The sequence below is a fragment of the Mustelus asterias genome, chromosome 17 (genome assembly GCF_964213995.1).
Source record: "Mustelus asterias chromosome 17, sMusAst1.hap1.1, whole genome shotgun sequence".
Classification (NCBI taxonomy): Eukaryota; Metazoa; Chordata; class Chondrichthyes; order Carcharhiniformes; family Triakidae; genus Mustelus; species Mustelus asterias.
Genome location: NC_135817.1, coordinates 90,185,596 through 90,197,912, shown reverse-complemented (window position 1 = coordinate 90,197,912; position 12,317 = coordinate 90,185,596). Strand labels below are relative to the sequence as shown.

General features: G+C 52.1%; 1 protein-coding gene across 3 annotated transcripts in view; it reads left to right on the top strand.

The window, feature by feature from the left end:
• trappc10 (trafficking protein particle complex subunit 10) overlaps positions 1-12,317 on the top strand; it is a 103,462-nt gene that overhangs the window by 86,250 nt on the left and 4,895 nt on the right. For all 3 annotated transcript variants that reach the window (XM_078233072.1, XM_078233074.1, XM_078233073.1), the window contains exons 20-22: positions 1,548-1,715; positions 4,361-4,538; positions 8,763-8,957. In XM_078233072.1, coding sequence (XP_078089198.1) covers positions 1,548-1,715; positions 4,361-4,538; positions 8,763-8,957 — 541 coding nt within the window. The remainder of the gene's footprint in view (positions 1-1,547; positions 1,716-4,360; positions 4,539-8,762; positions 8,958-12,317) is intronic.

Here is a 12,317-nt window from a genome sequence, read left to right as displayed (position 1 = left end):
GTCATCGGATTATCCAATTCTTGACGAGATGCAAAAGATTTCATTTTCCAGATGTTTGACAGACTTATCAATGGGCCAATCATAATTCCCATTGGGGCGAATGGGCCAATCATAATTCCCGTTGGGGCAAATGGGCCAATCATAATTCCCGTTGGGGCGAATGGGCCAATCATAATTCCCGTTGGGGCAAATGGGCCAATCATAATTCCCATTGGGGCGAATGGGCCAATCATAATTCCCGTTGGGGCGAATGGGCCAATCATAATTCCCGTTGGGGCAAATGGGCCAATCATAATTCCCATTGGGGAGAATGGGCCAATCATAATTCCCATTGGGGAGAATGGGCCAATCATAATTCCCATTGGGGAGAATGGGCCAATCATAATTCCCATTGGGGAGAATGGGCCAATCATTTTGAGATCTTGAGAAGGTTGACGCTGACAGGCTTTTTCCATTCGTTACAAACTCTGGAATACAGGTGAAAGGTTACAATTTCACTGTAAAGTTGAAGTGAGGAGAGATTTTTTCATTCCGAGGGTTGTGATTCTGTGGAATTCTCTACCCCAGTGGGTGAGTTCCAAGATGGCGCCAGAGCATTGGTGATGGTTTGCGAGCTGTCCCCAGATACCCTCTAATTCTATCGTTTACTCTCGTTCTAAGCTTTTAAAACTCTACTCCAACTCTTACACCTCTCTAACAATGCTGTGACTGTAACACTGCTTTCAGCACCCTCTCCTTTCCTGTTCCCCTATGTACTCTATGTACGGTATGCTTTGTATACTGTGCAAGAATCAATACTTTTCACTGTACCAATACATGTGACAATAGTAAATCAAATCAAATTGAATATATTCGAGATAGAGATTGATAGATTTTTAGATTGGGGGAATGGAAGGATATAGGAACAGGACATAAACTGGGCGGCACGGTAGCACAGTGGTTAGCACTGCTGCTTCACAGCTCCAGGGTCCCGGGTTCGATTCCCGGCTCGGGTCACTGTCTGTGTGGAGTTTGCACATTCTCCTCGTGTCTGCGTGGGTTTCCTCCGGGTGCTCCTGTTTCCTCCCACAGTCCAAAGATGTGCAGGTTAGGTTGGTTGGCCAGGTTAAAAATTGCCCCTTAGAGTCCTGAGATGCGTAGGTTAGAGGGATTAGCGGGTAAATGTGTGGGGGTAGAGCCTGGGTGGGATTGTGGTCGGTGCAGACTCGATGGGCCGAATGGCCTCCTTCTGCACTGTAGGGTTTCTATGATGATTTCTATGAAAAGTGGAGTTAACGTAGAGATTCAGCCTTTGCCACCCTGAATGTTGGAGCAGAGTTGAGGATTATGTGGCCTACTCTTGTTCCTGTTAATATTTGAAACTCTAACGAGTCAGTGCCTCGGATGTCTCGTCCTCCTCACTACCTCAATGTTCTTGCTCTGAGGGTTTATCTGCATTCAGTCCTATTAACCTGTATTAATGCAGTACTGATGGGCTGGAGGTACGAGAGATTAAGATTGGCATTGTCTACCTGTTGATCTCTCTCTGATCTGTTTTACTGCCTCAGCACATGTACAGCAAGCAAGCCACCTTCTTCCTGTGGGAGTTCAATTGGAGCCAGGAGCCAGGGGTTGCTCTACACTGCCGATTCAGTGTGGTATTCACTCCACTCCCAGGCCAAGAGCTTGGATTGATGAAACCATTCACCTACGAGTTCAAACTGGACAATTTCTGTGTAAGTTGAAGCAATTCTGGAATCCAGGGTCCTTAGCAACCAACAGTAAGCAATTAACTCCAAGTTCAGAGTCTGTGTGTCTTTAAGATCAGCGTGACCGTTCCCTCGCACCTTTACTGGAAATGCCCAGTTTCTGTGTCCTTCACAATTTCTCCGATTTTCCCATTGTTATGTTTTCTTCAATTACACTGACTCACTCTTTGTTAGCAACGTATAACATATGTAAGGAACCTGCTGCTCCCGGACCCTTTCCTGTGCAGTCACCCTGTCCACGGACACTGTACAGTGCGGTGACCCTGTCCCCGGGCGCTGTACAGTGCGGTGACCCTGTCCCCGGGCACTGTACAGTGCGGTGACCCTGTCCCCGGGCGCTGTACAGTGCGGCGACCCTGTCCCCGGGCGCTGTACAGTGCGGTGACCCTGTCCCCGGGCACTGTACAGTGCGGTGACCCTGTCCCCGGGCACTGTACAGTGCGGCGACCCTGTCCCCGGGCGCTGTACAGTGCGGTGACCCTGTCCCCGGGCGCTGTACAGTGCGGTGACCCTGTCCCCGGGCGCTTTACAGTGCGGTGACCCTGTCCCCGGGCACTGTACAGTGCGGCGACCCTGTCCCCGGGCACTGTACAGTGCGGTGACCCTGTCCCCGGGCACTGTACAGTGCGGCAACCCTGTCCCCGGGTGCTGTACAGTGCGGTGACCCTGTCCCCGGGCGCTGTACAGTGCGGTGACCCTGTCCCCGGGTGCTGTACAGTGCGGTGACCCTGTCCCCGGGCACTGTACAGTGCGGTGACCCTGTCCCCGGGCACTGTACAGTGCGGCGACCCTGTCCCCGGGCACTGTGCAGTGCAGTAACTCTGTCCCCGGGCACTGTACAGTGCAGGAACTCTGTCCCCGGGCACTGTACAGTGCAGTAACTCTGTCCCCGGACGCTGTACAGTGCAGTAACTCTGTCCCCGGACACTGTACAGTGCAGTAACTCTGTCCCCGGACACTGTACAGTGCAGTAACTCTGTCCCCGGACACTGTACAGTGCAGGAACTCTGTCCCCGGACACTGTACAGTGCAGTAACTCTGTCCCCGGACACTGTACAGTGCAGGAACTCTGTCCCCGGACACTGTACAGTGCAGTAACTCTGTCCCCGGACACTGTACAGTGCAGTAAATCTGTCCCCGGACACTGTACAGTGCAGTAACTCTGTCCCCGGACACTGTACAGTGCAGGAACTCTGTCCCCGGACACTGTACAGTGCAGGAACTCTGTCCCCGGACACTGTGCAGTGCAGGAACTCTGTCCCCGGACACTGTACAGTGCAGGAACTCTGTCCCCGGACACTGTACAGTGCAGGAACTCTGTCCCCGGACGCTGTACAGTGCAGGAACTCTGTCCCCGGACACTGTACAGTGCAGGAACTCTGTCCCCGGACGCTGTACAGTGCAGTAAATCTGTCCCCGGACACTGTACAGTGCAGGAACTCTGTCCCCGGACGCTGTACAGTGCAGGAACTCTGTCCCCGGACGCTGTACAGTGCAGTAACTCTGTCCCCGGACGCTGTACAGTGCGGTAACTCTGTCCCCGGACACTGTACAGTGCGGTGACCCTGTCCCCGGACACTGTACAGTGCAGTAACTCTGTCCCCGGACACTGTACAGTGCAGTAACTCTGTCCCCGGACACTGTACAGTGCAGTAACTCTGTCCCCGGACACTGTACAGTGCAGTAACTCTGTCCCCGGACACTGTACAGTGCGGTGACCCTGTCCCCGGACACTGTACAGTGCAGTAACTCTGTCCCCGGACACTGTACAGTGCAGTAACTCTGTCCCCGGACACTGTACAGTGCAGTAACTCTGTCCCCGGACACTGTACAGTGCAGTAACTCTGTCCCCGGACACTGTACAGTGCAGTAACTCTGTCCCCGGACACTGTACAGTGCAGTAACTCTGTCCCCGGACACTGTACAGTGCAGTAACTCTGTCCCCGGACACTGTACAGTGCGGTAACTCTGTCCCCGGACACTGTACAGTGCAGTAACTCTGTCCCCGGGCACTGTACAGTGCAGTAACTCTGTCCCCGGACACTGTACAGTGCAGTAACTCTGTCCCCGGACACTGTGCAGTGCAGTAACTCTGTCCCCGGACACTGTACAGTGCAGTAACTCTGTCCCCGGACACTGTACAGTGCAGTAACTCTGTCCCCGGACACTGTGCAGTGCAGTAACTCTGTCCCCGGACACTGTACAGTGCAGTAACTCTGTCCCCGGACACTGTACAGTGCAGTAACTCTGTCCCCGGACACTGTACAGTGCAGTAACTCTGTCCCCGGGCACTGTACAGTGCAGTAACTCTGTCCCCGGACACTGTACAGTGCGGTGACCCTGTCCCCGGACACTGTACAGTGCAGTAACTCTGTCCCCGGACGCTGTACAGTGCAGTAACTCTGTCCCCGGACACTGTACAGTGCAGTAACTCTGTCCCCGGACACTGTACAGTGCAGTAACTCTGTCCCCGGGCACTGTACAGTGCAGTAACTCTGTCCCCGGACACTGTACAGTGCGGTAACTCTGTCCCCGGACACTGTACAGTGCAGTAACTCTGTCCCCAGACACTGTACAGTGCAGTAACTCTGTCCCATATTTTCTCTTCTCAGACACTGTATAATGTTAAAGCTGAGATTTTTCCTCCGCTTGGAGCAGAGATGTGTAAAACAGGAACTCTGTGCAACCTGGAAGTCTCGATTGTGCGACTGTCTGAGCTGGGTGAGGTGGATAAGGATGAAGCGTTAGTGGAGTGCGATGGCTACTGTACCACGAAGCTGATGTATGAAGGTATGGTGTTTCAGGGGCACAACTATCCACTCAACTGTGTCCCATTTTAACCAATCAGCTTCAGTGTTTCGAGCTTCACGGCACGTTGTGTTAGTGTCGGAAGCTTTGATAGGTCCAGAGTCGGTGCTGCTGTAATCCACATCAAACCTCTCTGCCTGGATTGGCCAAGATTTTCCCGAGTTTAAAACAATACGAGGTGATCTGATTGGAAGAGAGAGGCTGGCGAGAGGTGTGGCTGGAGATTGCAGCAATGGGCAGAGTTTAACATCATTCCTGATCGATCGGGACTGGTTGCTTTCCCAAAGGGTTGTGAAACTTTGGGATGTATTATCCTGGGGGCTGTGCAAGCTCTGTCTTTGACAGATCAGTGTATATTTGGACTGTGAAGAAATCGAGGACTACATTGGGACAGTGAGGCTGATGGGGGTGTTGGGACAGTGAGGCTGATGGGGGTGTTGGGACAGTGAGGCTGATGGGGGTGTTGGGACAGTGAGGCTGATGGGGGTGTTGGGACAGTGAGGCTGATGGGGGTGTTGGGACAGTGAGGCTGATGGGGGTGTTGGGACAGTGAGGCTGATGGGGGTGTTGGGACAGTGAGGCTGATGGGGGTGTTGGGACAGTGAGGCTGATGGGGGTGTTGAGACAGTGAGGCTGATGGTGTTGGGACAGTGAGGTTGGTGTGGGTGTTGGGACAGTGAGGCTGATGGTGTTGGGACAGTGAGGTTGGTGTGGGTGTTGGGACAGTGAGGCTGATGGGGGTGTTGGGACAGTGAGGCTGATGGGGGTGTTGGGACAGTGAGGTTGGTGTGGGTGTTGGGACAGTGAGGCTGATGGTGTTGGGACAGTGAGGTTGGTGTGGGTGTTGGGACAGTGAGGCTGATGGGAGTGTTGGGACAGTGAGGTTGGTGGGGGTGTTGGGACAGTGAGGTTGGTGGGGGTGTTGGGACAGTGAGGTTGGTGGGGGTGTTGGGACAGTGAGGCTGATGGGGGTGTTGGGACAGTGAGGTTGATGGGGGTGTTGGGACAGTGAGGCTGATGGTGTTGGGACAGTGAGGCTGATGGTGTTGGGACAGTGAGGTTGGTGTGGGTGTTGGGACAGTGAGGCTGATGGGGGTGTTGGGACAGTGAGGCTGATGGGGGTGTTGGGACAGTGAGGTTGGTGTGGGTGTTGGGACAGTGAGGCTGATGGTGTTGGGACAGTGAGGCTGATGGTGTTGGGACAGTGAGGCTGATGGTGTTGGGACAGTGAGGCTGATGGTGTTGGGACAGTGAGGCTGATGGTGTTGGGACAGTGAGGCTGATGGTGTTGGGACAGTGAGGCTGATGGTGTTGGGACAGTGAGGCTGATGGTGTTGGGACAGTGAGGCTGATGGTGTTGGGACAGTGAGGCTGATGGTGTTGGGACAGTGAGGCTGATGGTGTTGGGACAGTGAGGCTGATGGTGTTGGGACAGTGAGGCTGATGGTGTTGGGACAGTGAGGCTGATGGTGTTGGGACAGTGAGGCTGATGGTGTTGGGACAGTGAGGCTGATGGTGTTGGGACAGTGAGGCTGATGGTGTTGGGACAGTGAGGCTGATGGTGTTGGGACAGTGAGGCTGATGGTGTTGGGACAGTGAGGCTGATGGTGTTGGGACAGTGAGGCTGATGGTGTTGGGACAGTGAGGCTGATGGTGTTGGGACAGTGAGGCTGATGGTGTTGGGACAGTGAGGCTGATGGTGTTGGGACAGTGAGGCTGATGGTGTTGGGACAGTGAGGCTGATGGTGTTGGGACAGTGAGGCTGATGGTGTTGGGACAGTGAGGCTGATGGTGTTGGGACAGTGAGGCTGATGGTGTTGGGACAGTGAGGCTGATGGTGTTGGGACAGTGAGGTTGGTGTGGGTGTTGGGACAGTGAGGCTGATGGGAGTGTTGGGACAGTGAGGCTGATGGGGGTGTTGGGACAGTGAGGTTGGTGTGGGTGTTGGGACAGTGAGGCTGATGGTGTTGGGACAGTGAGGCTGATGGTGTTGGGACAGTGACGGTGATGGGGGTGTTGGGACAGTGAGGCTGATGGGAGTGTTGGGACAGTGAGGCTGATGGGGGTGTTGGGACAGTGAGGTTGGTGTGGGTGTTGGGACAGTGAGGCTGATGGTGTTGGGACAGTGAGGCTGATGGTGTTGGGACAGTGACGGTGATGGGGGTGTTGGGACAGTGAGGCTGATGGGGGTGTTGGGACAGTGAGGCTGATGGGGGTGTTGGGACAGTGAGGTTGGTGTGGGTGCTGGGACAGTGAGGTTGGTGTGGGTGTTGGGACAGTGAGGCTGATGGGGGTGTTGGGACAGTGAGGGTGATGGGGGTGTTGGGACAGTGAGGGTGATGGGGGTGTTGGGACAGTGAGGCTGATGGGACTGTTGGGACAGTGAGGCTGATGGGGGTGTTGGGACAGTGAGGCTGATGGGGGTGTTGGGACAGTGAGGCTGATGGGGGTGTTGGGACAGTGAGGCTGATGGGGGTGTTGGGACAGTGAGGCTGATGGGGGTGTTGGGACAGTGAGGCTGATGGGGGTGTTGGGACAGTGAGGCTGATGGGGGTGTTGGGACAGTGAGGCTGATGGGGGTGTTGGGACAGTGAGGCTGATGGGGGTGTTGGGACAGTGAGGCTGATGGGGGTGTTGGGACAGTGAGGCTGATGGGGGTGTTGGGACAGTGAGGCTGATGGGGGTGTTGGGACAGTGAGGCTGATGGGGGTGTTGGGACAGTGAGGCTGATGGTGTTGGGACAGTGAGGCTGATGGTGTTGGGACAGTGAGGCTGATGGTGTTGGGACAGTGAGGCTGATGGTGTTGGGACAGTGAGGGTGATGGTGTTGGGACAGTGAGGCTGATGGTGTTGGGACAGTGAGGCTGATGGTGTTGGGACAGTGAGGGTGATGTGGGTGTTGGGACAGTGAGGCTGATGGGGGTTTTGGGACAGTGAGGCTGATGGGGGTGTTGGGACAGTGAGGTTGGTGTGGGTGTTGGGACAGTGAGGTTGGTGTGGGTGTTGGGACAGTGAGGCTGATGGTGTTGGGACAGTGAGGTTGGTGTGGGTGTTGGGACAGTGAGGCTGATGGGGGTGTTGGGACAGTGAGGTTGGTCTGGGTGTTGGGACAGTGAGGTTGGTGTGGGTGTTGGGACAGTGAGGCTGATGGTGTTGGGACAGTGAGGCTGATGGGGGTGTTGGGACAGTGAGGCTGATGGTGTTGGGACAGTGAGGTTGATGGGGGTGTTGGGACAGTGAGGCTGATGGGGGTGTTGGGACAGTGAGGTTGGTGTGGGTGCTGGGACAGTGAGGTTGGTGTGGGTGTTGGGACAGTGAGGCTGATGGGGGTGTTGGGACATGAGGGTGATGGGGGTGTTGGGACATGAGGGTGATGGGGGTGTTCACCATGAGCGCCCGAGACGTGATTCTCTCTTCCTGCTCTTTTATCTTAAATTCTCATTTTCTAATTCACTCCCTTTTCCTTAGTCACACTCACCCTTCCAAACCTGTATCTAACCCCGTGCTGTACCTGTCCTGGGAGTGTTTGATGGGGACAGTGTAGAGGGAGCTTTACTCTGTATCTAACCCCGTGCTGTACCTGTCCTGGGAGTGTTTGATGGGGACAGTGTAGAGGGAGCTTTACTCTGTATCTAACCCCGTGCTGTACCTGTCCTGGGAGTGTGTGATGGGGGCAGTGTCGAGGGAGCTTTACTCTGTATCTAACCCCGTGCTGTTCCTGTGCTGGGAGTGTTTGATGGGGACAGTGCAGAGGGAGCTTTACTCTGTATCTAACCCCGTGCTGTACCTGTCCTGGGAGTGTTTGATGGGGACAGTGCAGAGGGAGCTTTACTCTGTACCTAACCCCGTGCTGTACCTGTCCTGGGAGTGTTTGATGGGGACAGTGTAGAGGGAGCTTTACTCTGTATCTAACCCCGTGCTGTACCTGTCCTGGGAGTGTTTGATGGGGACAGTGTAGAGGGAGCTTTACTCTGTATCTAACCCCGTGCTGTACCTGTCCTGGGAGTGTTTGATGGGGACAGTGTAGAGGGAGCTTTACTCTGTATCTACACCACATGAAGTGAAACGTTCTCTGACACCTGATGCCACAATGTTGGAAGTAGAAATGTTGTTGGAAATGATTTGGATGGAGGGTGTGAATAACCTGAGTCATGTGTCAATCTCTTCAGATCTGTAGAGCTTTAACTGTTTGATTTTCTTTTCTAGTTGTTGACAACAGCAGTAACTGGGCTGTGTGTGGGAAGAGTTCTGGAGTAATTTCCATGCCCGTTGCTGCCCGTGCCACTCACAAAGTTCACATGGAAGTGATGCCTTTGTTTGCTGGATTCCTCCCATTTCCTGATGTCCGTCTCTTCAAGTACCTCCCGTTCCAACCTAGCCAATGTGGACAAATGGACACAGGTAAGATCCCTCGGGAGACCGTTCCAGAGGGTGGTTGAAAGGGAAGAGGGTGGTGTTTGTGAGTGAGGAACAAGGTGGTCCAGAGTTCATTCCCCAATCTGATCGCTGAGACCCACAGCAAGGTGCAGGATAAACGTGAGGAGATGCTGGAATGGGGAGAAACGTTGGAGGGAATTCATTGTGTGAGATGGTACATTTTTAATAAAGTATTGCTGGATAATGTGGAAGGCCCCAGAGATTTGGAACAAGAGATCATGAGAAAAAGGAGCAGGAGGAGGCCATTTGGCCCTTCAAGCCTTCTCTGTCATCCAATTAGATGATGGCTGATCTGACTGGAACCTCTTCCCTGCCGCCAATAACCTTTCACCCCCGTGTTAACCAAAACACTCTCTGGCTCAGCCTTGTAAATATTCAAAGATTCCGCTTCCACTCTCTTTGGAGGAAGAGAGTTCCAGAGACTCCCTATCCTCTGAGAGAAATAAATTCTCCTCGTCTCTGTCTTGACTGGGCTACCCCTTATTTATAATCAGTGAGCCCTAGTTCCAGATCCTCCCACAAGAGGGAACGTCCTCTCCACATCCACCCTGTCAGTACCCCTCAGGATCTTACATGTTTCAACTGAGTCACTTCTTACTCTTCTAAACTCCAGCAGCCATAAACCTAGCCTGTGAAATCTTTCCTCGTTTGAGCACCCGTCCATTCTGGGTGTTAATCTGGTAAACCTCTGAACTGCTTCCAAGGAGGCCATTCGGTCCATTGTGTCTGCAGCTGGCCCTCCAAATGTGCATCATGACATCATGCCATTCCTCTGCCCTTACCCCATACCCCCTGCACATTGTTTCCATTCCAATAATCATCTAAGGCCCTCTCGAACGCCTTGATTGAACCTGCCTCCACCACACTTCCAGGCGGAACATTCCACTCCCCAAACCACTCGCTGTGTGAAAAAGATTTTTCTCACGTCACCATTGCTTATTTTGCAAATCACTTTAAATCTGTGCCCTCTTATTCTTGATCCTTTTATGATTATTCTCTGTATCTACTCGCTGCAGACTCCTCATAACCTTGAGCCTTTCTATCAAATCTCATCTTAGTCGTCTCCTCTCCAAGGAGAGCAGTCCCAGCCTCTCCAATCCATCCTCATAACTGAATTCCTCATCCGTGGAACCATTCTTGGAAACCTCTTCTGCGTTCTCTCCAATGTATTCACATCCTTTCTATAGTGTGGCACTCAGAACTGTACACATTACTCAGCTGAGGTCTAACTAGTGTTTTGTATAAGTTCAGTATAACCTCCTTGCTATGTCCCTATTAACAAAACCCAGAATACTATATGCTTTATTAACTGCTCCCCCTACCTATGCTGCCACCTTCAATGATCTGTGCACATTTACACCTCGGTCCCTCTGCTCCTGCTCCTCCTGTGGAATTTCACCCCTTGTTTTCTATTGGCTCTGTGTGTTCTTCCTAACAAAATGCATCACCTCACACTTCTCCACATTGAACTTCATCTGCCACCTATCCGCCCACTCCACCAACTTGTCTCTGTCCTTTTGAAGTTCTACACTCTCCGCTTCACAGTTTACAATACTTCCAAGTTTTGTATCATTCACAAATTTTGAAATTGTTCCCTGCAGACCAAGATCTAGATCATTAATAAATATCAGGAAATGCAAGGGTCCCAATACCGACTCCTGGGGAATTCCACTACAAACCTTCCTCCAGACGGAAAAATGTCCATTGACCATTACTCTGTTTCCTATTATTCAATTTCGTATCCACGTTGCTGCTGCCCCCTTTATTCCATCAGCTTTAACTTTTCTCACAAGTCTGTTGTGTGGCACTGTATCGAATGCCTTCTGAAAGTCCATGTACATTACATCACAAGGAATAGAAACAGGATTAGGCCACCTGGTCCTTCACACCTGCCCCGCCATTCAGTTCAACCACAACTGATCTATGCCGGGCTCAGCTCCTTTTCTGTGCCATTTCCCTATCACCCTCTATTCCTCGATCTATCAACCATTTATCCATCTCCACTTTAAATATTTCTGATGATCCGGCCTCCAGCACCCTTTGGGGCAGAGAATTCCAGAGATTCAGCACTCTCTGCAAGAAGAAATTTCTATGCACCTCAGTTTTAAATGACCGACCCATTATCTTGTAGCTGTGCCCCTTGTTCGAGACACTCCCACTGGTGAAACCATCTCACCATTTACCCTGTCAAGCCTCTTGGGGATCTTATATGTTTGAATGAGGTCACCCCTCACTCTTCTAAACCCAAGGAAGACAGACCCAGACTATCTAGTCTCTCTTGATAGGACAACCCTTTCATCCTGGGAGTTAGCCTGGTGAATCTCTGTTGGAATGCCTCCAATGTTACTATATCCTTTTTTAGGTAAGGGGACCAGTGTTCCAGGTGAGGCCTCACCAACACCCTGTCCAATTGCAACAAAACCTCCCTGTTTTTAAACTCCAACCCTTTTGCAATAACGGGCAAAATGTTGTTTGCCGCCTTAACTTGTTGGACCTGCTTGGTAGCTTTTTGTGATTCCTGCACGAGAACACCTCGATCCCTCTTCACGTCACTCACCTGCAGTCTCTCTCCATTTAGATAATCTGCCTTTTGATTCCTCCTACCAAAGCACATGACATCACGTTAAACTCCATTTGCCAGGTTTTCTCCCAGTCACCCAATCTATCTACATCCTGTTGCAGAATCACAATGTCCTAATCACAACCTGCCCTTCCACCTATCTTCGTGTCGTCGGCAAATTTGGAAACCTTACATTCTGTTCCTCCTTCCAGGTCATTAATGTAAATAGTGAACAATTGTGGACCAGGAACTGATCCTTGCGGTATCATAGAATCTATAGTGCAGAAGGAGGCCATTTGGCCCATCGAGCCTGCACCAACAACAATTCCACACAAGTCTTATCCCTGTAACCCCACATATTTACCCTCCAAATCCCCTGACACGAAAAGGCAATTTAGCATGGCCAATCACATCTTTGGAGTTTGGAAGGAAACCGGAGCACCCGGAGGAAACCCACACAGACATGGGGAAAATGTGCAAACTCCACACAGACAGTGACCCAAGTCGGGAATCGAACCTGGGTCCCTGGCGCTGTGAAGCAGCAGTGCTAACCACTGTGCTGCCCCACCAGTACTCCACTAGTTGCATCTTTCCACTCTGAAAATGACCCATTTATTCCAACTCTGTTTTCTATGTGACACAGCAAGAAGTTTAGCAACACCAGGTTAAAGTCCAACTGGTTTATTTGGTAGCAAAAGCCACACAAGCTTTCGGAGCTCCAAGCCCCTTCTTCAGGTGAGTGGGAATTCTGTTCACAAACAGAG